Source organism: Salmo trutta, chromosome 4 (genome assembly GCF_901001165.1).
Source record: "Salmo trutta chromosome 4, fSalTru1.1, whole genome shotgun sequence".
Lineage (NCBI taxonomy): Eukaryota > Metazoa > Chordata > Actinopteri > Salmoniformes > Salmonidae > Salmo > Salmo trutta.
Genome location: NC_042960.1, coordinates 32,591,804 through 32,618,240, shown reverse-complemented (window position 1 = coordinate 32,618,240; position 26,437 = coordinate 32,591,804). Strand labels below are relative to the sequence as shown.

General features: G+C 43.7%; 1 protein-coding gene across 9 annotated transcripts in view; it reads right to left on the bottom strand.

Annotated features, from left to right (window-relative positions):
* The window catches only part of LOC115192242 (SH3-containing GRB2-like protein 3-interacting protein 1), a 100,920-nt gene that overhangs the window by 73,560 nt on the left and 923 nt on the right, over positions 1-26,437 (bottom strand). For 8 of the 9 annotated variants that reach the window (XM_029750534.1, XM_029750531.1, XM_029750525.1 and 5 more), the window contains 2 exons: positions 9,672-9,818; positions 5,185-5,229 (listed from right to left, as the gene is read on the bottom strand). In XM_029750534.1, coding sequence (XP_029606394.1) covers positions 5,185-5,229; positions 9,672-9,714 — 88 coding nt within the window. In that variant the 5' untranslated portion in view covers positions 9,715-9,818. Of the gene's footprint in view, positions 1-5,184; positions 5,230-5,900; positions 6,180-9,671; positions 9,819-26,437 lie in introns of those variants that run through there. The other variant, XM_029750532.1, reaches the window with a different exon arrangement.

Sequence of the window (26,437 nt, the reverse complement as noted above, 5' to 3'; positions counted from 1 at the left end):
CAGGAGGTTACAACAGTTCAGAATGATGATATGATACGAGGTTATGATTAATAAGTTGACTGTTTAAGAATGTGATAGGTAAATATCTTAAGAGTTTAAATCAGGAGATGGTAACTCTTTAAAGAACTGCTCTCGTGGTCCCCCAAATCCTAATTAGTTAATTGATACATGGTTAATTTAAATCGGTTAACAATTAAACATAGTTAGTTGATTAGATAAATAACAGTCATCAGATTAATAAAAGTAAAGTCACAACACTGGCATGGAAGTGGCTAGAGTCTTGTAAGGTGTAAGGATAATTAGAAGTCTGAAACTAGGATATTTGGTGCAGTGAGAGAGACAGGTGGACAGAGACACACAGAGAAAGAGAGACAGACGGACAGAGATACAGAGAGACAGTGACAAATTACAATAACAAAAAGGGAAACATACAAATTGCTAAAAATACAGAACGAGAGTCTGGTAGGCAAACAGACATACAAATATACAGACTAACAATTCATACTGCGTGCATGTGTGTCTTAGGGAGAGAGATGAGTTGGATGTTAATGTGTGTGAATGAGAGGTATACTAGCAAGGGCCAGAGGTGTGAGGGCATAAAAACACAAAACCAATGAAGGACAATTAATCCAGATGACAGTCCCCTCCTCTGCCTAGTTCATGTCCATACTGCTTTGCCTTTGTTGTGTGGAAGTTCATTTTGAGTCCTTTGGGTCTCTGTCAGAATCATTGTCCCTCACAGCAACAAAGACACTATTCTTCCCTAAAATGAGCTTTCCCTCTTCTGTGGCCTGTTTCTTCATTCTGACACACACAATTTCACACCTCAGTGGCTCCACACACAAAACGGGTCACCTGTTGAGAATACCTCCAGATGTCACTGCCCCCTCACCTCTCTTTCCCCTGTTCCCAATCTCCCCTGGTCCGCTCCATCTCCAGTCCCAACACATGTTCTAAAAGCATCTGCTGCCAGCGCAGAGCAGAGTGACTCTCCTTTCACAAAGAAGGCATTTCCTTCGGAGCTGCTAGAAGCCCCGACATTATGCACTACTGCTTCCTGTCTAGCTCTGCCTCTGCAGCTCAACAGACCAGGACAGTAACACAGGGGTATAGCACATCTCTTACAACACTATGCTAATAAATAAATAAAAAAATCAAGGGAAGATTAAAGGACTACTATTGTTGTGTGATAATATGTTATCTAGTGTGCAGGGTTGGTGTTGTAGACTGAGGTTGGCACCAACCGGCTAGGGAGGGAGAACACTGCGAACCATGGTAACACCCTCATGGGCGAGGTCATGTAGTGTAATGCTAGGGTGGGACCTAGCACAGACCTAAAACTAGTCACAGGAAATAAAGAGCAAGAACACAACTATTTAAAAAATATTTAAATAGGTCCTTGTCTTGTCCTGCTGCCAACCGTGGTGATCGGTTGCCCTAGCTGGAGACCATTTGGAACCACCCGGGCCTCACCTTTGCGCCAAAACTACATAGCATTAGGCGGTTACCCAGGGCTAATGCGCCCAAGAATGGGCCTCCCTCTGGGGTCTTACTCCATGTCCTTAGGGCGTCTCAAGATCTGTTTAGTCCCCGCCTATCAACCTTAACATGACTCAATCATACCATAATAAGCACCCAATGATGATTGTGTGATAAGTCTCGTATCTCCACAACAATACCAGGAACCTACAGTACATCCACATATTCCAATGCTTCCCACACCTGTCCTCGAGTACCTCCAACCAGTTTCACTTATTTGATCTATTCCAGTACTAGCACACCTGATTCAACATGTTCAACTGATCACTAAGCTCTGGGGTTAGTATCAGGTGTGCTGCTAGTACTGGAACAGATTACATGTGAGACTGGCTGGGGTCTGAGGGTATTCGAGGAGAGGTGCGGGGATCACTTCGTATTCCAGATTAGGACAATAGCTTCACAACTATCCTTGACAGGTAAGCCGGGTGTTTACTCTGTAGAGATACAACTCTCTATGGTTTCCGGTATAGTACCATTGCCATTCTCGGTCCTCCTGGCAGTGGGACTTTAAACAGCACTGCTAACAGGGATTAACGTCCGCTTTACACCTGACAGTTAGTAATCCAGTGTCACACAGCCACGTTAAGACAGCGCTAGCCATGCTAATGGAGGGCTATTTAAAGACACAGCACACCGTGACTGTCATTTTCCTCCCCATGCAACCTCCAACCAACCCCTACCTAACGTTACCTAACACCTTGCCCGTGACACGTGCAGGGAAGCCTCTGCCAGACCAGATCTCTAGCTAGCTAGCAAAGCATAATCCCCGCTCTGCCAAATAGACAGACAGGCAGATAGATGGCATGTCATGCACTCCAATGCAATACATTAATAATAACCAACTTTTGACAGCAAGCCTCCTTCATCTGGGTTTCAGGTAGATGGCAGGCACACAGGAGAAGAGGAAGGAAGGAAGGAAGGAAGGAAGGAAGGAAGGAAGGAAGGAAGGAAGGAAGGAAGGAAGGAAGGAAGGAAGGAAGGAAGGAAGGATCACAAAGTCACTGTAGGGCATGTCTTATAACCTATAGCTTTTTGTACTGATTCAACATCTCATCAGTCACTGACAATGGACTGGGGAAGTGAAGAGCTTTGACTGGGGTGAACTGGAACAATGTCATTCAGAAAGCGTCACATCATGTGACCTGTACAGAGGTCACGATCCGGGACCAAGAGTAACACCATTATGATACACTGTTTAAGACAGAGCACATGATGTACAGGATTTCTCTCACAAAACTGTTGGTCTGTCAATAGATATCTATAGGCTTTGTTTAAATCATTACATTGAAAACAATGTCAGAACCCAGTATGAATGCCAGGCCAAATTGATAATTGATTGTGTTGTGTGAATGTCACCATCAGAGAATCAGGGGTTCTATCCATGTATAAAAATCATGGGGGTTTTCTAGTTGCCTTTCTGGATGGGTTTTTCATGAGACTCAATCCTGCCTTATGATATAATTCTGTCACTGCACCCAAATGTCCTCTAATGTGGCTGGACTCTGAGGCAGAAGCCATAGAAATTACTAGAACAGGAAAAGTTCCTTAGGCCACAGAACCATGACTTGAATGGGGATTACCGTTCAAGTAATTGTATTTCTATTGCACAAGCCAAGCCAACAACCTGTGGCCGCCAACAGGCCTGCCAGGGACTGGGATTGACAGACAGACAGGCTGGATCACTCTTGTCTAAACACACAGACAGGCAGAGCCAGCCGATAGTTACCAACACGTTTCTACTGTAATGTAGAGGGAACGCCAAGGTGCTGATGGTGAGGCTTAGAATGAAAAATGGAACAGCATTAATTGGATTCAGTTGCAATTTGAGTTTTTTTTCTTCTCCTTTTCATTATTAAGGAAACATGTCTTGCTAGAACACACAGATCTGATGGCGAGATCTGATGGAGGACAGACGGCCTGGTCTGGGTGTTCATATTACCAACACTGTGCTAACTAGGCTTGAATGACGCCATTGCTAACGCAACAGCAATTCATTGCACTTAACATCCTGGTAGTCTGACATACTATAGACATACCTAAAACTAGCATGCTTAAATATACTGAACAAAAATATAAATGCAACATGTAAAGTGTTGATCCCATGTTTCATGAGCTAAAATAAAAGATCCCCGAAATTTTCCATACGCACAAAAAGCTTATTTCTCTCAAATGTTGTGCACACATTTGTTTACATCCCTGTTAGTGAACATTTCTCCTTTGCCAAGATAATCCATCCACCTGACAGGTGTGGCATATCAAGAAGCTGATTAAACAGCATGATCATTACACAGGTGCACTTTGTGTTGGGGACATTAAAAATGCCACTCTAAAATGTTCAGTTCTGTCACACAACACAATGCCACAGATGTATCAAGTTTTGAGGGAGTGTGCAACTGGAATGCTGACTGCAGGAATGTCCACCATAGCTGTTGCCAGATAATTTAATGTTAATTTCTCTACCAACGTCGTTTTAGAGAATCTGGCAGTACGCCCAACTGGCCTCACAACCGCAGACCATGTGTAACCACGCCAGCCCAGGACCTCTACATCCGGCTTTTTCACCTGCGGGATCGTCTGAGACCAGACACCCGGACAGCTGATGAAACTGAATAGTATTTCTGTCTGTAATAAAGCCTTTTTGTGGGGGAAAAAACTCACTCTGATTGGCTGGGCCTGGCTCCCCAGTGGGTGGACCTGGCACCCAACTGGGTGGGCCTATGCCCTCCCAGGCCCACCCATGGCTGCGCCCCTGCCCAGTCATGTGAAATCCATAGATTAGAGCCTCATTTATTTATTTCAATTGACTGATTTCCTTATATGAACAGTAACTCAGTAAAAACGTTGAAATTCTTGCACGTTGTGTTTATATTTTTGTTCAGTGTACGTCGAGATTAATAGTAATACTGCCACAACAGTGATGCTTTCTGAAGATAAATCACAGCATAAATAGATTATAGATCTGTATTGCTTTTCTGTATATCGTAGATTACGGAGATGAGATTCAAAATGGAGCAGGCAGATGAAATGTATTAAATGAATCATGTCGTTTACAGACGGCGGAAATAAAAGGATCCTCGCTCTCTCCATCATTGCAGACAGATGATGTCATCAACACATAAAGGGCCAAACATGACCCAGAATGTCATGTGTGTTTCCCGAACAGCGTTGACCGTGACAGATCAATCTATCCATAGGGTGCAAACGCAGCTACCTCCTGTTGAAAAATGGCCTCGCAACGCAAGCAGGCTATTGGCCGCGCAGATAGAGGCTACAGCAGAACACACCGTGTGTACCCTGTGTGTGTGTGTACCGCTCCATACAAAGAGAATTTATACAACTAGCCAGCTGGGCACATAAGCCCTTCTGCACAATAAATCCCAATAATCCTTTACGGGAAGGGAAGATGGTGAGAGAGAGAAAAACACACAGTGTTCAATTAGCTCGGCCATTCTGTTGGCATGGTAGAGAGAGACGTTCTCTATAGTGGCTGTGCCCTTCCCACCAAATGACATGTAAGATCACTGGAATGCATGCACTCAAAATAGGAGCGCAGCTTATGACATTTGAAGCTGCCACACACACACACACAGCTAGCAGATGAGGAGACGGATAAATAAATAGAGAATAAATTCAAGTGTCTCTTACCTTCCATCATGATTGCAGATTTGCATTCCTCTATCTCCAAGGAGCCTGGAAAGAAAGGAGGAAGGGGAGAGAAGCCCCTGGTTACCAGATGACACGGATAGAATAGAGAACAGAACCTAACACAGGGCTAACCTAGCGCTACAGCTAACACACAGCCTCCAACACTGCCACACGTTGTCTGTCTACTGGCCCAGGGTCCATGCACCGCGACTGGGCAGAGAGGGGAGCTGGCTGGGCTCAGTGCTGATCAGTAGCCCGAGAGAGGCTGTGGCTTAGGCCATGGATGCTGCTTCCACTGCTACGGCGCCTCTAACTTACACAATCAGCCAAGGATGCTGAGAGGAGGAGAAAAAAAACTATTGGGGAAAAAAAAGAGAAAGAGAGGGGGTAGAGAGGGAGGGAGGCAGAGCGAGAGAGAAAGAGGTAGGCTTGCTGAGGTCACAGCTGCTCTCAGCCAATCCTTGAGGTTCTCTGCAGAGTCACATGCATTCGGCTTGCATCCCCTGATAGCCTGGCCCTAGAGAACGACAAACGAGTAGCCTCCCTCCCTCCATCACACGCGCATCTATACGCACACACATTCGCACACACACACACACACACAGGCAAACTCAAACACAGAGAACACACATGCACGCGCACACACACACACACACACACACACACACACACACACACAAACATATATAACGCACACACACCCCTCCCCTGCCTACCTTGTGTGTATGTATACTCTGCCGAGTGATGAATGAGATTAATTATTTGCTCGTTGCCAGAATAACGAGCAGGTTAAAGTGAACTGAGAGCCCATTTTGAGGACACACTCACGAACACACCCTGATCCTGGTTACAGAATAAATGTATTTGCCCTCCTAACGGGTATACTCCTTTTTCTGTAGGTTTAAAAGTCTATTTTCACAGCGCTCTGCCTTCTCTCTGTCTGCCTGCTACTCCCTCCCTTTTCTATATCACTGTTTTTGCTCTGCCTGCTGGCTCAGTATGACTGCTCTCCCTCTCCACCTCCCCTCTCTCTCTCTCTCTCTCTATGCCCCTCCCCTCCCTCTCTCTCCGCTGCCAGTGCCATTGGGGATAACGATCAATCATTGTGATGTCAGGGAGACCGACACCGTGTACAGCTGCCTCTCTAGACCCAGCCCAACCGAGGGAGGAGCTACGGTCTCCTATCGTTTATGCTGCTACTGCTACTCTCAGCCTGGATGGACCCAGATTGAGGAGAGGAGGGAGGGAGGTGTGTGTGTGTGTACTGCTACTCTCAGCCTGCTGTCAGCGAGAGGGGAGAGATGGAGGGAGGGGAGTTAACAAGGGAGGGAGGTGTGGATGTGTGTATGGAGGCTGGTGATTACTTTTAAATGTGGGGGTGGATGGAGCCAGAGGCTAAGGGATGACCACTAACGGAGCAAAGACAAAGGGTGAAAGAGAGAACAAGGAGGAGAACAAGAGAACTGGGGGAGAAAGGGAGAGATTGGGGGGTGAAAGAGAGAGAGAAGAGGGAGAGGGAGATAGAGGATGTTTACGTTTCTGGCTATGGAGCAGAGACTGAAGAGAGAGAGAGACATGAGCTGCTGGACAGCCTGACAATTAGCCAAGCACTGCTGAAGCCTCCATAACAACAACAGCAGCCACGATAATAGCGGCAGAGCTACTCTTGTAATAAAAAAAGTATATTACTCAACAAATGACTAAATCACACAGATGCAGAATATACAATATCTATAAACAATTCAGATTTAAAGAAAGATGTAAGTTAGGCTTCTTACACAGGAAGACAGATGAGACACGCGCTGTCCTGCCCGTTTATGAGTCCGCCTGTCACACTTTAAAATTGAGCCAGCCCTGTGTCTCTTCGTGTACAATGCATTATCCGGGTCATGCTCAAGCCCATGTGAAATGCTCTCCCCGCTTCTTCTCTCCTCTTTTTTTCCTCCCTCGCTCTTCATTGCTTGCTCCCTCCCTCTCGCCCCCTCTCTCCCCTCATTAAGCCATGGCATGCTCTCTCTCTCCTTCTCTCTCCCTCTCTCTCCCCCTCCCTCTCTCTCTCCCTCCCTCCCTCTGTATACTTAACACCCAGCAGATGCTTCCTGAGAGAAGTCCCCTCCCTGCCCGCAGCTTTATCTCTTCTCCCCCCTCTCCCTCCATTCATCAGGCTACCCCCTAGCTCTGCCAGACGAGGTGGCTACTCTCCTCCACTGTCCCCCAGAGGAGATTTAGCCACCAGCCGGTGAGCAGTGACAAAAAGAGGGAAGGAGGGAGGGGACTTGCTAAATAAAGCCTAAAGTACTACGCTGGGTTTTGATTCTGGAACATGGTGGCATTGAGAGGAGAGACGCTGGTGTTAACTAAGAGAAGACTAGACACTTACAACCAGCAGGATACACTGACTCAGTCATGGCTGTACTGCAAGGGGCTGGGAAACTGCCACCTTAATCACCAGAGACTGCTACAGCATGAGAGGGGCAAGGAGGCCACAAGACAGAGAAACACGGGGAATCAGGTGGGCACGCAAGACAACCGATTGAGAGAGGGAAGGAGAGATGAGGAAAAAAGGAGAGAAATGAGGAGGAGATGAGGGTAAACAATAGAGGATACGAAAGAAGACCTGATGAGGGAATGAGGGAAAAGAGATGAGAGGAGCTGGCAGTAGAGAACAGGAAAGCAGTGCCTTAGATACACTACATGGCCTTCAAATTAGTGGATTTGGATATTTCAGCCACACCCGTTGCTGACAGGTGTATAGAATCAAGCACACAGCCATGCAATCTCTATAGACAAACATTGGCAGCAGAATGACCCATAAGTGAAGAGCTCAGTGACTTTCAATATGGCACTGTCATATTGACACCTCTCCAACAAGTCAACTGTAAGTGCTGTTATTGTGAAATAGAAACGTCTAGGAGCAACAATGGCTTAGCCCCGAAGTGGTAGGCCACACAAGCTCACAGAACGAGACCGCCGAGTGCTGAAGCGTGTAAAAATCACCTGTCCTCGGTTGCAACACTCACTACCGAGTTCCAAACTGCCTGTGGAAGCAACGTCAGCACATGAACTGTTCATCGGTAGCTTCATGAAATGGGTTTCCATGGCCGAGAAGCAAAACACAATCCTAAGATCATCATGCGCAATGCCAAGCATGCGCTGGAGTGGTGTAAAGCTCGCCGCCATTGGACTCTGGGACAGTGGAAACGCGTTCTCTGGAGTGATGAATCACGCTTCACCATCTGGCAGTCCGACGGACGAATATGGGTTTGGCGGATGCCAGGAGAACGCTACCTGCCCGAATGCATAGTGCCAACTGTAAAGTTTGGTGGAGGAGGAATAATGGTCTTGGGTTCGGGCCAGGCCCCTTAGTTCCAGTGAAGAGAAATCTTAACGCTACTGCACACAATGACATTCTAGACGATTCTGTGCTTCCAACTTTGTGGCAACAGTTTTGGGAAGCACCTTTCCTGTTTCAGCATGGCCCGTATGTAAGCATTTCACTGTTAGTCTACACCTGTTGTTTACGAAGAATGTGGCGAATAAAATGTGATTATGATTTTAAATTGCTGTGGTCTGAGGGGCTTTGCCCATTTTAGTTACTGTATTTCTATGGCTGGAAAACTGGAGTACAGCTCAGGGCTCAGGAAATGGTAGGTCACTGTTACAATAACAGCCTACTGCAAGCATGCTTATTGACACATGCTTACTGGCCAGGGAATACAGGCTTTTGTTCCAGCTCAGCTCTAACACACATGATTCAACCAATTGTGATCTAAATTGAAGATTGTGATGAAGTTATTAGCTGAAGCAGGAGTGTTAGAGCTGGGCTGAAACAAAAAAAACATGCACTTGCTATTACTCTCCTGGACTGGAGTCTGGGACCCCTGCATTTGGCAGATAATGGTAGCTTCCATCAGTCGCAGCACTCTGCACAACTACAAGCAGTTAAGTCAGATAGCCAGTAGGAGGCGCTGAAGACAGTCGGTCCAGAGCAAAACCCACTGAAAGGAGAGCAGAAAGTTTCCTGTGGCGTAGATATCCTCATCCAGAGCCACGTATTTAGTATTTGTATTTATTTATCTTAAAACACATGGCTCGGTCCTCACCTACCAATTGTCTACCCCTCTGTGGTGCAGCTCTACTCTACCTGTTCCTGACCCATTTCTACTGCAGGTAGACTAGAGGATCCTTTAAGGACAGCAGCAGACCACGTGGGCACTGTTCTGTTCTACACTGTGGGCCTCTCTCTCCTATACCTCTCTGTGACGCCTCTGCACCAAACACAACCAAGAGAGTAACAGGTCCATTTGGGAGGGGCATGTATACATCCGCACGCACAGAAATAAAAAGACAACACAACTATAGAACGCACACATACTTGTAAGCACCGCAACGCACACAGTTACAGAGCAGTAATGCACCCACACACATTCACACAGAGGAAGTTGACAGAGAGGTGAGGAAAGAGAGAGAGAGAGAGGTGCGCATACCTGCGACAATGCGAAACCAGCCGGTACACAGCTCCTCAGCCATCTACAGCAATCTCCATGAAGCAAGTCTCATATCTGGAATATCCACATGCGGACAGAGGGATGGAAGGACGAAGGGATGGGAAATAGAGATGGACGGCAGAGCGTCTGTAAAGAGAGAAAGAAAGAGGGACCAGTCGCATTAAAGGAGGAGTGAGGATGACTGCACCTGACTGAGCTCCCTGGCTGAGAGGACAGATGCACGCACACACACACACACACACACACACACACACACACACACACACACACACACGGACCTGCTCTTGGTCAGTGAAGGTGACTATACACAAACAGCCTGAGTGTACCTGACCTGTATAGAAAAGAGCCACTTCTCTATGCACTGAACACTGGGCCAGTGGCATTAACCCCTTGCACCCTGGGAGAAAGAGGGAAATGAGGAAGGAGAGAGAAAGGAGAGAGGAAGGAGAGATAAGGGTGAGAACAGGGAAAATGTGTCAGATTAGTAGAGAAATACGATGAAATAGGACGAATCCTCCTACTTTTAACAGTCTTTCATTAACGTATGGAGGAAATAAAACTGCAAACTGTACAATAAACAGGATAGAAAGACAAACTTTCTGCAGCAGATACATCAGTGCCACATGCCTCTGCTGCCTCCTGCTGGTTGTATTCTAACAGTGCATCTCTTTCTATATTTCTGACACTGCCAGAGTGTCATAACACTGGCCTTGTGAACTCTGATTATTACACTTGGCAGAAGTGTTGAGATGTCTTTTAAACGTCACTGTGGTTGACACAATGGTTAACCACCCTTAGATGTCAGGGGTCACATACGTTACATAGATGGGGTTGGTATAAAACAGATCAAATGACCTACCACATCAAAATGCAATTGAATTAAAATGGCAGAAAACAAATCATGTAATAGACTGCAGTTTCAGCGCCTAATCAGATGTCGTCTCAGACACTCGGAAATCAGACACAGAACTGACTGCATAACTGTAACGACAGACGGACACATTAAAATGCATCTAGAAATGTCAAATCGGGCAGGACACATTTTTACTAAGCCTAGAATATCCCGTTGAAGTGGTGCACTGCCTGTCTCAAGCCCGAGTCGGAAACAGTCTCCATCAAACAGTTATAGTTGTGACTGGATGCTCTATTGTGACTGGATGATCTACGTCTATTACACGTGTGTAACTCATACGTAAAACATGACTACTGGCTGGCTTGCAAATGATTGAGCGGAGAGAAAGATGTCATTGATATCAGAATATCAGAGCAGAGTTGAGCCTGCTGCTGCAGTGTCATCTCAACTCAGTATCTCTTTTGCTCCTCCACTTTTAGCAGAGCTCAACAGCCTGCTCTCGACACTTACAGGAACGATCATTCATCTTTTGAAGTTCATGATACAGCAGTTCTTAATTGCCAGATATTCCTCCCACAGGTTTGACACTAACAAGGTGGGGGATTTTCCATTTCAAATGCAGCAGAATTGGAGAAACAAATAGGCTGCCAAGACATCCCCTCATCCTCTCCCGCTCCCCTCTCTCTCTCTCTCTCTCTCTCTCATGCTCCCCCTCGCTCGCTCCCTCTGTCAGTCTCTCTCTCTGACCTACTTTTACTCTCTGTAGCATCAGCAGAGGGCAGTCTTGCACTTGGCACATCGTTCCCCCATCATTTGTCTCTGGATCCCTTCACATCCCTTTTCAACAACAAAACAGCAGTGTTTACCACTAACCCAGAAACCAAATGAATATCTATCTGATAGTAAGCTCAAGGTAAAGTGTCATCATTTTCTGGTGACCTATTTGAAAGGAGGGTGATTGATGATTTGAGTGCTGGAGGAGTGAAGATGGTTCTTCTGTCCCGAGTGCTGGGCAACGGTCGAACATGTCCCCTCGGCGCGTGATAGCGGTGCAAAGACTAGAGGGGAGACCAGGGGTGACGAGGGACAGCGGTAGTCAAGGGGACGACTAAGGGTGTCAAACTGAGGCTGAGCTGACACAAACAAACACTAGGATAGAACGGTGAAAGGTCTCCTGCTCTTATATTTGGGGGGGGTCAGCTTTAATATAAATTGTGGCTTCTATCAATGTAATTGTCTGCATCATTTGCAATCCCCCTTATATATTTTCTATAAATATATATAAATTACTTTAAATACAATATATATTTTTTAAATATATTTTTCTTTATTATTTTCCCCTAACCCTACCACCCCTCCCCTAATTGGAGTAAACTAATGGAAAACAACACTTAGCCTTCCACTTCCAGCTTATAAATACTATATACAGTTGAAGTCGGAAGTTTACATACGCTTAGGTTGGAGTCATTAAAACTTGTTTTTCAACCACTCCACAAATTTCTTGTTAACAAACTAAACTAAACTTTGTGCATGACAAAAGTCATTTTTCCAACACTTGTTCACAGACAGATTATTTCACTTATAATTCATTGTATCACAATTCCAGTGGAGAAGTTTGTTTACATACACTAAGTTGACTGTGCCTTTAAACAGCTTGGAAAATTCCAGAAAAGGATGTCATGGCTTTAGAAGCTTCTGATAGCCTAAGTGACATCATTTGAGTCAATTGGAGGTGTACCTGTGGATGTATTTCAAGGCCTACCTTCAAACTCAGTGCCTCTTTGCTTGACATCATGGGAAAATAAAAAAAATCAGCCAATACCTCAGAAACAAAATGTAGACCTCTACAAGTCTGATAAATGGGCCTCTGTACGCCTATGTAGATATTCAATTTTTTAAAAATCAGTTTCCAGCTACAATAGTCATTTACAACATTACCAATGTCTACACTGTATTTCTGATCAATTTTATGTTGTTTTAATGGACAAACAAATTTGCTTTTCTTTCAAAAACTAATAAATATCAAAGTGACCCCAAACTTTTGAACAGTAGTGTACATGTATTTTCCTTTCCATGGTAGCAAGATCTTGTCTATTTTTGCTAACTTTCTATTAAAATGTATTGTAAGGAGAAAATGTATTTATTTTGGGATATGAATACTGAGTATGTCCACTTCACTGTCAGAACATTTTATTGGTAAACTACACAGTAATGTAAAAGTTGTATTTTTTGTGATCCAATATATAATATAGTACACATCATAATTAGATTTTAATAGGTAACTTTTCGATGGCCATAATAAATACATATGCCGATAGTGGACCACCTTGTTAACTCCTTGATAGTTTGATAGTTTCTGAGAAGTAGCCATTATTTACTATTTTACACCTAGGGTTACTATACATAACTTTAACCCATTGAAAAAGATACTCCAAAATTGCAACATTCCATTTATATGTAAATTCCAGTTGTACTTTATCAAAAGCCTTTTCAAAGTCAGATATGAATACCAGGCCTGGTTTCACAGTTTTCTGTTGTTTCCAGTACTAGTCCTAGTCTTATGTTATCTTCAAGGTATCGTCCATTTAAAAAACCTGTCAGATTAGGATGAATAATATCCAACAATACCTTTTTAATTATATGCACTTTCCTAGAATTTTTGCATCACAACATTGAAGTTAAAGGGGCCTCCAATTTTTTAAATGGACTGACTCTTTATACTTACCACCTGGGTCCTGTTTTAGTAATAGTGAAATCAGACCTTCTTGTTGAGTATCTGATAATCTACCATCTTTAAAGGAGTGGTTAAAACATGCTAATAACGGTCCTCTGAGTACATCAAAAAAGATACCTCAACTGGTATGCCATCCAGCCCTGGAGTTTTCCCGGATGTAAAGGCTTTAATTGCACCAAGAAGTTCCTCCTCTGTAATTCGGCCTTCACATGAGCCTTTCAGTACAGCTGTTCATTTTACATTGTTAATAGAAAAAAATTATTACAATTAACTTCGGATGACGCTGGGACAATTGTGCGCCGCCCTATTGGACTCCCAATCACGGCCGGTTGTGATACAGCCTGGAATTGAACCAGGGTCTGTAGTGATGTCTCTAGCACTGAGATGCAAAGCCTTAGACCGCTGCGCCACTCGGGAGCCCACTTAGATAATGTATTTTCAGGTAGAAATAAGTTGTGAAGCAACTGCTCTCTATCCCTCTCAACACACATTATTCTGTCTCTTTAACGTAGCAGGCATAAAATAAACACATACCGGACAAGTAGGCATGCAATGGTTTATGGTCATTGTAGTCAATTAGCATGTTTTCTGTGCTAAACGATGTAGAATATTGTCCTGTTGTAAATTACAACTCCCTGCTACATCTGTGTTCAGGCTTGATCTGATTTATCTCGAAAGAAACTGCACAATGTGCATTGACCTCCCAGAAAAATGTAAACATTTACAAAATGTAATTCAAATAATTGAACCCATGTCTGTCAATTAGTTGTGTTAAAAAGAATATCATTTCGGTTAATCGCTTAGCACTACTTACTTAAATGCCTTTATAGCCTATTATATTATAGGCTATAATTGGCTATAATATGGCTAAGAAGAGGTTTTGTGGGCCTCCCGAGTGACGCAGCGGTCTAAGGCACTGCATTGCAGTGATAGAGGCGTCACTACCGATCCGGGTTCGGTCCCGGGCTGTATCACAACTAGCCGTGATCGGAAGTCCCATAGGGCAGCGCACAATTGGCCAAGTGTCGTCCGGGTTAGGGGAGAATTTGGCCGGGGGGGCTTTACTTGGCTCATCGTGCTCTAGCGACTTCTTGTGGCAGGCCGGGCGCCTGCAGGTTGACCTCGGTCATCTGGTGAACAGTGTTTCCTTGGACACATTGGTGCGGCTGGCTTCCGGGTTAAGGGGGCGGGTGTTAAGAAGCGCGGTTTGGCGGGTCATGTTTTGGAGAACACATTACTCGACCTTCACCTCCTGAGCCCGTTGGTGAGTTACAGCGATGAGACAAGATCGAAATTGGGGAGAAAAAAAAACGATTTGAATATGTTTTGTAATAACTACACTGTGATTTTTCTTTCGTAACAACAATCACATTTTTGTTTTAATGTTTTAAACATTCACAACCCTACTTCTTAGCAATTAGCAATTTTTTAAGTAATAATTCTGCTAGGACTGTCAGGGAGTGATCTGAGTGGGGAGGGGGAAACTAGCTGTTATTGTCAGAGAGGTTTGGAACTCTCTTTCTTATTGGTCTATTAACTAATTTACCACATGGTAATGTCACCATGGAAAGGCCAAGGCTCCATTCCACCAAAACAGGCTGAAATTCCTGGCAGTCTTTTCAAACAGCTCATACACTCAAAAGGCATCATCATAATTTTCACAATATTATTCCAACCTCATAGTGTGGAAATATATGTAGAACACAGGTAAATCACATTTTTGACTGCACTGGGCCTTTAAGGTAGTGTGTGTCCCAGTCTCACTACAGGCAGAGCTAAACCCCATCAGCAACAGACTAAACAAACCAATCAAACGTCAGCAGACCAACAACCAGTAAGTGGATGCTAATTACCCTAAAAGACCCGGATAACCCCACCCTTACCCCAAGTCTCTCCCTCTCCCTTGGGCAGGGCAAAGTGAGCTGTGTCTGGGGTGTCATTGTGTCATTAGGTCACTGTGGGCAAGACAAACAGAGGACATGGCTGGCCGAGCGGCACGTAGGCACATGGACATAGCCCAGTCTTATCACCGCCTTGCTGACTCTCGCTCGGCCTGGTGGAATGTTTTGGTTTGAGCCCACTGCTTCCTAATCAGCATTCCTCATCACCAGTGCTGACAGAGGGGTGAGAGGGGACTTGTGGATCGCCACGGCAATCTGCAAGAAGAGCCACGCTGCTGCCGTTCAGGGCTGAGACAGAGACCTGACACACAGCACAAGGGCCAGGGGAGCTGAATGGACTTCCCTTTCAGAGGAGAACATCAGGACACATTGACTCAGTGTGACGACTCACTGGGGGACATTGGTGCTTTATCTTCCTGCAGTGGTCCCAATGGTCTTGAACTAATAAGGGATAACTGCTGTATGTGATGGTAGCAACACACCATGCCTCTTCCAGTAAGACTGAGCAGTGAGCCCACCTCTTCACAGAAACAATATGTTTACGGTTTACTCCCCAGATTGGTTCTGTTTATTGTGGAGCCTCTCTCTACCACAGTCTTAACTAAATAACACCCTGTAAGACTACAGACCCCTACAGTTTTTCCTCTCTACCTGGCCAGCACAAAACTCTAGGCCTTAGGTCATGTAATCTGGGAAAAGCCCTGTCCATATGCATATTATAATAATAACAACTAGATTGTAATTGTACATGAAGTACAATTGACTTGCTTTAACTCTTTAAAAGTATTTTTGTGGTAAAAGTAAATGTTTAAAATGTTTTACTTTACTATTTAAAGCAAATCAGTTTTAAAGTATGTATGGTTTAGAAGAACGTTATAGTAGTGATACTGTTTGCAGTAGTAATGATGGAGACTGGTTATAGTTGAAAAAGCAGGTAGATGAAAAGTTAAAATAGCCTGAACATATGAAAGTTGGTTTGTTGTATCTAGCTTGAACGGTTTAAGAGTTTTTGTTGGTGGGTTATTTTATGCTAATTTCTATAGTGATAGACAGTAAAACATGTTAAGACTTTGACGTTAAGATAGTGTGAACATGTGGAAGTCGGTTTGGTGTCTTTAGCTTGAACGGTTCAAGAACGAATGTAGGTGTGTTATTTTACGCAAATGTCTATAGTTGATAAAAGATTTACATCATTTGAAGTTAGGATAGCCTGAACATGTGAAAGCTGGTTTGGTGTATGTAGCTGTAACAATTTAAGAGTTACTGTTGGTGGGTTAAATTATTCAAATGTATATAGTTATTAGTTCATAAAAGTTTTCATGAATTTGAGGTTTGGTGCATCTAGCCTGAACAGTTCAAGAGTTACAATTATTGTTGGTAGTAATTATATGCATGCACATTTAAGTAGATATAATTTATAGCACAGACCAGAGCTAGACCAGAGCTAGTGCGAGGGACAGCTAGCTAGCTACACCCAGGACCAGAGCTAGCGCAGACCAGAGCAGTAGTTGTGATCAGTAGTTTTGTGGTCAGTAGTTGTTGTTCAATAGTTGTGGTCAGTAATTGTAATTGTGGTGGTCAGTAGTTTTGTGGTCAGTAATTGTGTGGTTGTAGTAAGTAATTGTGGTGGTCAGTAGTTATGGTGATTAGAAGTGTGGTCAAAATATATGTGGTTGTGGTCAGTAGATGTGGTCAGCAGTTGTGTGGTTGTGGTCAGTAATTGTGGTAAGTAGTTGAGTGGTCAGTAGGTGTGTGTTCAGAAGTTATGTGGTTGGGGTCAGAAGTTGTGTGGTTGCGGTCAGTAGTTGTGTGGTTGGGGTCAGTAGTTGTTTCTAGGTGGTTGTGGTCAGTAATGGTGGTGGTCAGTAGTTATGGTGATTTAGATGTGTGGTCAGTAGTTGTGTGGGAAAAAGTTGTGTGGTTGTGGTCAGTAATTGTGGTAAGTAGTTGAGTGGTCAGTAGTTGTGTGTTCAGAAGTTGTGGTTGGGGTCAGAAGTTGTGTGGTTGCGGTCAGTAGTTGTGTGGTTGGGGTCAGTAGTTGTGGTCAGTAATGGTGGTGGTCAGTAGTTATGGTGATTTAGATGTGTGGTCAGTAGTTGTGTGGGAAAACGTTGTGTGGTTGTGGTCCGTAGTTGTGATGTGATCAGTAATTGTTTGGTCAGAAGTTGTGTGGTTGTGGTCAGTATGTGTGTGAATGTAGTCAGAAGTTGTGTGGTTGTAGTCAGTAATTGTGGTGGTCAGTAGTTATGTGATCAGAAGATGTGTTGTTGTGGTCACGAGATGTGATCAGCAGTTGTGTGGTTGTGGTCAGTAAATGTGGTCAGTACTTGTGTGGTTGTGGTTAAAAGTTGCGTGGTCAGTAGTTGTGTGGTTGTGGTCCCCAAATGTGTTCAGTGGTTGTGTGGTTCTGATCATAAGTTATATGGTCAGTAGTTGTGTGGTTGTGGTCAGTTGTGGTCACTAGATGTGGTCAGCAGTAGTGTGGTTGTGGTCAGAAGTTGTATGGTTGTGGTCAGTAGTTATGGTCAGTAGTTGTGTGGTCAGAAGATGAGTGGTTGTGGTCAGTAGTTGTGGTCACTAGATGTGGTCAGCAGTAGTGTGGTTGTGGTCAGTAGTTGTGTGGTTGTGGTCAGTAGTTGTGTGGTTGTGGTCAGTTAGATTTGTTGCCAATGAAATGTACCTGGCTAAAAGGTGAGACACTTTCGTGGTACCAGTTATCCTGAGTTGAACTCACGAGCTGATTCATAGTATAGGGCACAGTAGAACCAGTTCAGTGGCAAATGTGATGACGGTGACATCTCAGTTTACCCTCAGCCTTGTTTTTTTTATCTGATCCACAGTTTAACACACACCGAGTGGAAAAGATTGGTTAGTCACCAGTGTGTGTGACGCTCAGTGGTCTGGTCTGCAGCCTGAACTAATGAGGTGATGTCAACACCAACCCAAAGTGTTCCTCTTACTCAGAACCTATTAGCACGTCCACAGGGGCCAGGTCTGTATAAACATACAGCATTACTCACTCCAATATCAGATCCCATCTTTAAACATACGTATACAATACACTGCCTGCTCTGATGAGCTAGTTTCCCCAAACCCTCAAAACGGAGTTAACAACTGACGTGATTTGAGGACGTTTCAAAGGAGATTCAAAAGGGCAAAAATTATATCAGGAAAGAGTGTGATGTTTTTCAGGCATAGCAGGCCATCACCACTAGGCTAAAAGTAGAAAGTTACACCTCTAAGCATTATACAATTATAAATGGAATGGCGTTTCAGAAATGATCCATAAACGATCACACTTTCATAACCATATCAATCTCTTTCTCGCCTCTGTCAGTCTCTCGCTCTGACTGGCCACCCACGAGGATGCTAATATGGGTTTTGCGTACACAGTGAAGTACTCAGCAGCCTAAAAACCTAATGTAGGGTGTGAGCTCCGCCGAGTCCAAGACTATTCTGACCTGGCCCCCTTTTCAGGCCCCGATGGCTGGTCTCCATGGAGATACAGAGTCCTATAATTCCTAGGTTAACTGGCAGGAGCCCTGGTGCTATTGGGGTGAGTCCTATTGTAGGACTACTGACTGGTGCTCTAATACTGTGGTGCTCTGTAATGTTGTTCTGTGCTATGATGCAAGGTGCATCTGTGCTATGTTGTTCTGTGCTATGCCATACCGTGCACAGTTGCGTGGTGAGGTCCCTTATGGAGCCAATAGAGAGAGAATGTGAATATTGGACACGCCTACACATAATACACACAAACAACCACACACACCAAACGCCGGAACATCATGTGGGAGCTTCCCTCCAGCGAATGACAGCAGGAGATATCGGAGGGACACACACATAAACCTTCCTGGCAGCCCTGCGCCGACAGTCGTACTCGTCAGCGAGTTACTTCACACCAGCTGAAATGTGTCACATAATAAAGCATATGTTCTCTCTCCCTGACTCCATACGGAGAGCCTCGGCTCACCGCTGCACTACTGAAACAGTTCACCTCGCTACGTCACACCGCTCCACCTGCCTCTGCATGCCATGGGGAGACCTGGGGAAATGACTCAGCTATTACATTTACAGACTAACGCCATGAGTTGGAAGTCCACTTTAAAAGTCTGGGTTAGAAGAGGAAGACTAACAGCCTCTGTACAGTACAGGAACGCCTGTAGAGTAAAGGCACAAACCTACGCACACAGACCAGCCTGAGTGATGCCCTAGGATCTACCGTTCCTCTTCCAGAATCAACTGTTTCTTCCATTAGGGCCCTGTCAAATCCGCGACGCGGAGAACACGCACGGAATCACAGAATGCATACATTAAAATTGAATCTTTTAGTAGGTTTCCCAAAAAACCTTATCAATTAAATGTTAACTACAAAGTAGCCTATGCAGAATTTCGGAAAAAACAGAAACGTAATCAGGCAAAAAATAAAACTGATTTTATAGGGCCCTATTCTTTCTACCAACCAGAGATTGATTATTCATGGTTGATGACTACCGCGGGTGTGCGTGTTCATCTGTGCGTACTTGTACGTGTGCATCATCCCTGCATCAGCAGCTCGGGTGTTATCCCTGCTATTTATGCTCCGGTATTCAGACACCGTTCTAATAACGTCATAAAGACAGGTCTGAACAGGCTCTGACTAGGACACAAAACACAAACATCCCTTTTTCTATCTCTCTCACGGCCAGGCAGTGGTGTGATGGTGACTGCATCACAAATGGCACCCTATTCCCTACATAGCGCACTGTGGGTCCTGGTCAAAAGTAGTGCACTATATACGGAATACGGTGCCATTTGGGTTGCAGACGGTGTGGTGTAGGTGTCAGACCTTTGTGTAGAGTAAAGCTCTAGGATCAGTCTGTTTATGCTGCAGGGTTTAACTGTGCAACACAGGACAGAAGACGGGAGGGGAGGAGGAATTTTCCCAGGCAAGCACACCCAAAACTCACACCCCACCCGGCCTGCTTGGCGCTCCGCTCCCTCACAATTTCCCATCCTCAACCCTGCCTTGAACTCTCCATGGCTCTCCCTGGCTGGCAGACTGAGTCCTCTTCCCACATTCAGACTTGGGTTCAAATACAATTCAAAATAATTTGAAATACATTTAAAATACATCGCTTGACTGAGCTTGCCTGGCTTAATGGATAAATAAAATAGTCCCAAAACAGCAAAACCTGCCTATCTGGCAGGGTAGAGCAAAGATTTCAAATCGTATTTAAAACAAGGTCTGCTCATATACCACAAGCTAACGGGACATCAACATCATGTGTTGCCTAATATAATACCCAGAGGGAACCACAGTTCCGTGTTGAAGATCCTGTTTATTTTGTTGATACTACGGCTGTGACGGTCATGGAATTTTGGATGACGGTTACTGGCCACTGGATGGTTACTGGTCTACGTAATAACCGCTGAAATAGTACATTTTCTCCTTTCCTCTGCTCCTGGCCGCATGTGTTGCCATAGAAATAGAATGAATAGAATGCCCGTCCCCATTCAAGTCAATGATGGCATAATGGGTGGACTGGCGGCCAATGAGTGTACCAATAGGAGCAGAGCAGGAAATAGAAGCAGGACGTGTAAATATCAATATGTGCTGTGATTTGCTGATTCAACTCAACTGACATTACAAGATAATAGATTCTATTGCATGAGCCACATCAGATAACATCAGTTGAATGAACATTCTATATTACCATGGAAATGATTGCGTCATAGAGTGTGCGGCTTGAGAGTGCGGTAGAGTGCGGCTTGAGAACATTCATAACAATGGCGCAATGCGACCAAGTGACGGAGTTGCAATCTATGAATAGGATCTTTATGGTTTGAAGTTCCAAGCCCATTCTATTAATAATTTGCTACAACACTTTGCTTGCTTCAGCAAGGGGCAACAAAGTTGAATCATGTTGTTAAGAGTCCATACTATCGGAGAAACGAACTCAACCGCACGAATGCCTCGCCGTCCCGTCTACCTGTCAGCTGTTATTTTATTTTCATGACGGTCTTCATCCATAACCGTCGGTTACACGGTTATACAGTAATTGCGCCACCCCTAACTGATACCCATTTCAAACTTCTCTTTCTACCAGAGAGGCCAGGCCAGAGAGCTGACAGTATGAGCGACCATGCCAAGACCATGTCTGATTTACGAGGGTATGGAAGAGGAGCAGGAACACTAGCTAAACATTAGAACCAGTATGACCCCTGTGACTGGTCATTATGCATAGTCAAGTGGGCCAGTGTGTTACAGAGAGGAATGAGAGGCCTATGTGTACAAGGATCCTGTTACAATAGACGAAACGACATACACACACGTCAGATGATAACTGTCTAACCCTCGGAGTTAGGAAAGATACAGTGTAAGCGTCTGTTGAACCTGCTATGACATTTCAATCTGACACTCCGAAGCGGGCCCTGACTCAACAGATCTTATGTAATCGACTCAGGTTAATCAATCAGACCGGCTGTCGCCTAGCTAGCTAACTGTAGATCATTTCCAAAATGGAAATCAAGATTTTTCAATGGTGAGACAGACAGACGTCTCAAATCGACCACCTTAGCCCAAATCGACCTCGCTAAATGACCACCGCTCGCTCTGCCAAAAGACAATTACTCAACCCTTTCAGAAAAATGTTGGTTCTGGTTTTCTTCCTTTTCTTTCCCTCTGTTCTAACGATGTTGTGCGATTCCAGAAGGCTTTTTCATGTGGTAGATCTCAGGGTTGCGTAATAAACATTGACCAGCTGCTAGATTCTCTCAAAGTGGGCATGTGTGTGGAGAGTTAGCCAGGCCAGGAGAGGAGGGCCGTGGTGGTTGTGATGCCTGCCAAGGGGCCCAGAGTGGAGCCAGGCTGCGTCAGGGGCCTCTTAGCTCTGGTACGCCACTCGACTCTTAGTCCTCATTAAAAACTCCCTCAGTAATCAGATAAATGGTCCACTATGGCAAAGAGAGGGGGGGGGGGGGGGGGAGACTTCAACCCATGACATCCATCCATCTGCCAGTTCATTTCTGGATTGAAAATTCATGAAAAGTCTTGTAGGAGTACCAGAACATATGGAAAACTCCTCTATAATGTCATATATACAGTATGGCACATAACAGCTGATGTGGCTGACAGCCATTAATAAAGTAATACACTTCAAAGCTAATTATAGGCAATTCCACAGTAACAGAGTGATACTGGGACTCACCTTTTCACTTCAAAATGTATACCAAGCAAAAAGACATTGATACGTTTTACAAATCATACACCTACATACAGAAGTCTACTTTTAATTTACTCGAGGAACAGGTCAGATGCAAAGTTTGGTAATAGAATGATATTAAAATCTCCTTCAGACTTTAAGTGACTATACATTACCCAAAAACTCTTAAGTATCTACCCCGAATTAAGATGTCTGCAGAAAGACTGGGGTGTTAGCTATGATATGACACCTTGAGTTTGAAAACATCTATTTTGGTTCTGAACTAGAGTAATGCGTTTTAATCACTTAATAATTCATAAACAAAACTGTTATCAGTAAAAACACTAACTAATTGGTAGTTCTACCTTCATTTGTTACTTCTGTGAACTTCCATAATCCTCCCTCCTCAAGAGGGAGAGAAATTAGAAAATATCTTAAAGGAAAATTGCACAATTTCTCAACTTCATATTGATCATCTCCAGCACCATCATATGAGAATATGGCATGTTTCTATGTTTTCTAGTAAAAAGATAGAGGAAGTGTTTCCAATGGCATCATTGGTGTGCATCATGTGATTTTAACCCATTATGAGCAGGCATTGCCTACCAATTGCCTCCTAATTGTCCACTAATTGGTTGATGATGTCATTGGAATCACTTATTTTCCTCTATCTTTTTTACTACAAAACATCTATATCTAGTGGTCAGAACCTGGTAATATCAGGATGTAGGATGGGATATAAACCTAACAACTTCAATTATATTTTTTTCCCCAAAAACCTTCTCAATTAAATGTTTGATGATATCATGATTATTTGTATCGATCCAGTGGGTATTTATTTTGCTAACTCTACCATCACATATGCGGTACAAAAACACCACTAAACAACAGCCTCTTCCTAGGTGCACACTGGAGTTAAAGGGTAACTACACCAACAACAACAAAATATCTCAACAACAGAAAATCCAGACCTCAAAAGTCGTCTCCTGATGTGGTTTAAGCATTGTGTGGGCTTAAAATATCAAATTTATTGGTTTTCTATCAAAAAAATTGGGAAAATGGAAACCTGGAAATTAATTTGGGAGAAAACAAAACAGAGCCAGGCAAAAAAATTATCAGATTTAATAAGGCCCTATGGGTGTCATGGCTTGCTGAAATGAAATGGAACGAACCGACAAAAATATTCGTAATGTTTCCAACTAACTACTGTATGTGTTCAGAAAAACAAAAATATTTCCTGAGCTTTCTTATACAGTGCATTCAGAACACTTGATTTTTGCCAAATAGTTTGTTACGTTACAGCCTTATTCCAAATGGGATTAAATCTTTTTCCTCATCAATCTACACACAATACCCCATAATGACAAAGCAAAAACAGGTTTTTAGACTTTTTTGCAAAAGTTCCAAAAAATTATGATAATCACATTTACATAAGTATTCAGACCCTTTACTCAGTACTTTGTTGAAGCACCTTTGGCAGCGATTACAGCCTCGAGTTTTTTTTGGGCATGACGCTACAAGCTTGGTACAGTTGAGTTTTTCCCAATTCTTCTCTGCAGATCCTCTCAAGCTCTGTCAGGTTGGATGGGGAGTGTCACTGCACAGCTATTTTCTGGTCTCTCCAGAGATGTTCAATTGGGTTCAAGTCCGGGCTCTGGCTGGGCCACTCAATGACATTCAGAGACTTGTCCCAAAGCCACACCTGCCTTGTCTTGGCTGTCTGCTTAGGGTCATGGTCCTGTTGGAAGGTGAACCTTTGCCCCATTCTGAGGTCCTGAGCACTCTGGAGCAGGTTTTCATCAAGGATCTCTCTGTACTTTGCTCCGTTCATCTTCTCTTGATCCTGACTACTCTCCCAGTCCCTGCCTCTAAAAAACATCCCCACAGCATGATCCTGCCACCACCATGCTAGATATAGGACAGATACTTGAAACCCTTATGATTTCTTTTTTGACTGTCTTTTTTGCTATTTAAGACTGTGTTATTCAATGCATTTCAATGGGCTATAGTAGTAAAGGCCAAATGCCATATTTTAACAAATCATTATTAATTTTTATATACCTAAAGGGGTCCTAAAACTCAAATAGCTAAATGATCCATGGTATGACCATCTTAAAACAATTCTATATGTTAGCTTAGTACCCCCATCTGCTGTCTCAGCCACTGCCTGTCACCAAGGGTGTAACCCAAGGCTCGATCCTAGGCCGGCTCTTCTCAATTTACATCAACAACATAGCCCAGGCAGTAGGAAGCTCTTATCTATTTATATGCAGATGATACAGTCTCATTCTCAGCTGGCCCCTCCCCGGATTTTGGGTTAAACCCCCTACAGCAAAGCTTTCTAAGTGTCCAACAAGCTTTCTCTGCCCTTAACCTTGTTCTGAACACCTCCAAAACAAAGGTCATGTGGTTTGGTAAGAAGAATGGCCGTCTCCCCACAGGTGTGATTACTACCTCTGAGGGTTTAGAGCTTGAGGTAGTCACCTCATACAAGTACTTGGTAGTATGGCTAGACGGTACACTGTCCTCTCAGCACATATCAAAGCTGCAGGCTAAAGTTAAATCTAGACTTGGTTTCCTCTATAGTAATCACTCCTCTTTCACCCCAGCTGCCAAACTAACCCTGATTTAGGTGACCATCCTACCCATGCTAGATTACGGAGACATAATTTATAGATCGGCAGGTAAGGGTGCTCTCGAGCGGCTAGATGTTCTTTACCAATCGGCTATCAGATTTGCCACCAATGCTCCTTAAAGGACATCACTGCACTCTACACTCTTCTGTAAACTGGACACCTCTGTATACCTGTCGCAAGACCCACTGGTTGATGCGTATTTATAAAACCCTTAGGCCTCACTCCCCCCTATCTGAGATATCTACTGCAGCCGTCATCCTCCACATACAACACCCGTTCTACCAGTCACATTCTGTCAAAAGTCCCCAAAGCACACACATTCCTGGGTCGGTCGTCTTTTCAGTTCACTGCAGCTAGCGACTGGAAGTGCTGCAACAAACACTCAAACTGGACAGTTTTATCTCAATCTCTTCATTCAAAGACTCAATCATGGACACTCTTACTGACAGTTGTGGCTGCTTTGCGTGATGTATTGTTGGGTCTACCTTCTTGCCCTTTGTGCTGTTGTCTGTGCCCTGTTTTGTGCTGCTACCATGTTGTGCTGCTGCCATGTTGTGTTGCTACAATGTTGTTTGCATGATAGCAACACAACATGACATGTTGTTGTCTTAGGTCTCTCTTTATGTAGTGCTGTGTTGTCTCTCTTGTTGTGATGTGTGTTTTGTCCTATACATTTATTTAATTTATTTTTAATCCCAGCCCCCGTCCCCGCAGGAGGCCTTTTGCCTTTTGATAGGCCGTCATAGTAAATAAGAATTTGTTCTTAACTGACTTGCCTAATTAAATAAAAAAGTTTTAAAAATTACCACACCCCCTCGGGCCTTATGGCTTAAATATAGCCTTTTTATTTATTTATTTATTTCACCTTTATTTAACCAGGTAGGCAAGTTGAGAACAAGTTCTCATTTACAATTGCGACCTGGCCAAGATAAAGCAAAGCAGTTCGACAACATACAACAACACAGAGTTACACATGGAGTAAACAACATACAGTCAATAATACAGTAGAAAAAAATAAATAAGACTATATACAATGTGAGCAAATGATGTGAGATAAGGGAGGTAAAAGCAAAAAAAATGCCATGGTGGCAAAGTAAATAAAGTATAGCAAGAAAAACACTGGAATGGTAGATTTGTAGTTTGAAGAAAGTTCAAAGTTCAAATATAAATAATATGGTGCAAAGGAGCAAAATAAATAAAATAAATAAATACAGTAGGGGAAGAGGTAGTAGTTTGGGCTAAATTATAGATGGGCTATGTACAGGTGCAGTGATCTGTGAGCTGCAGTGAGCTGTGAGCCTGACCTTATAATATAGACCAACCAATAATAAACTATATAGATAGTGATTTTTTTTGTTCTTTGTAGGGAAGGGGATATTCAAATATACATTTTTATATATTATGCAAATGTTGAATTACACTAACATCAGTCACATG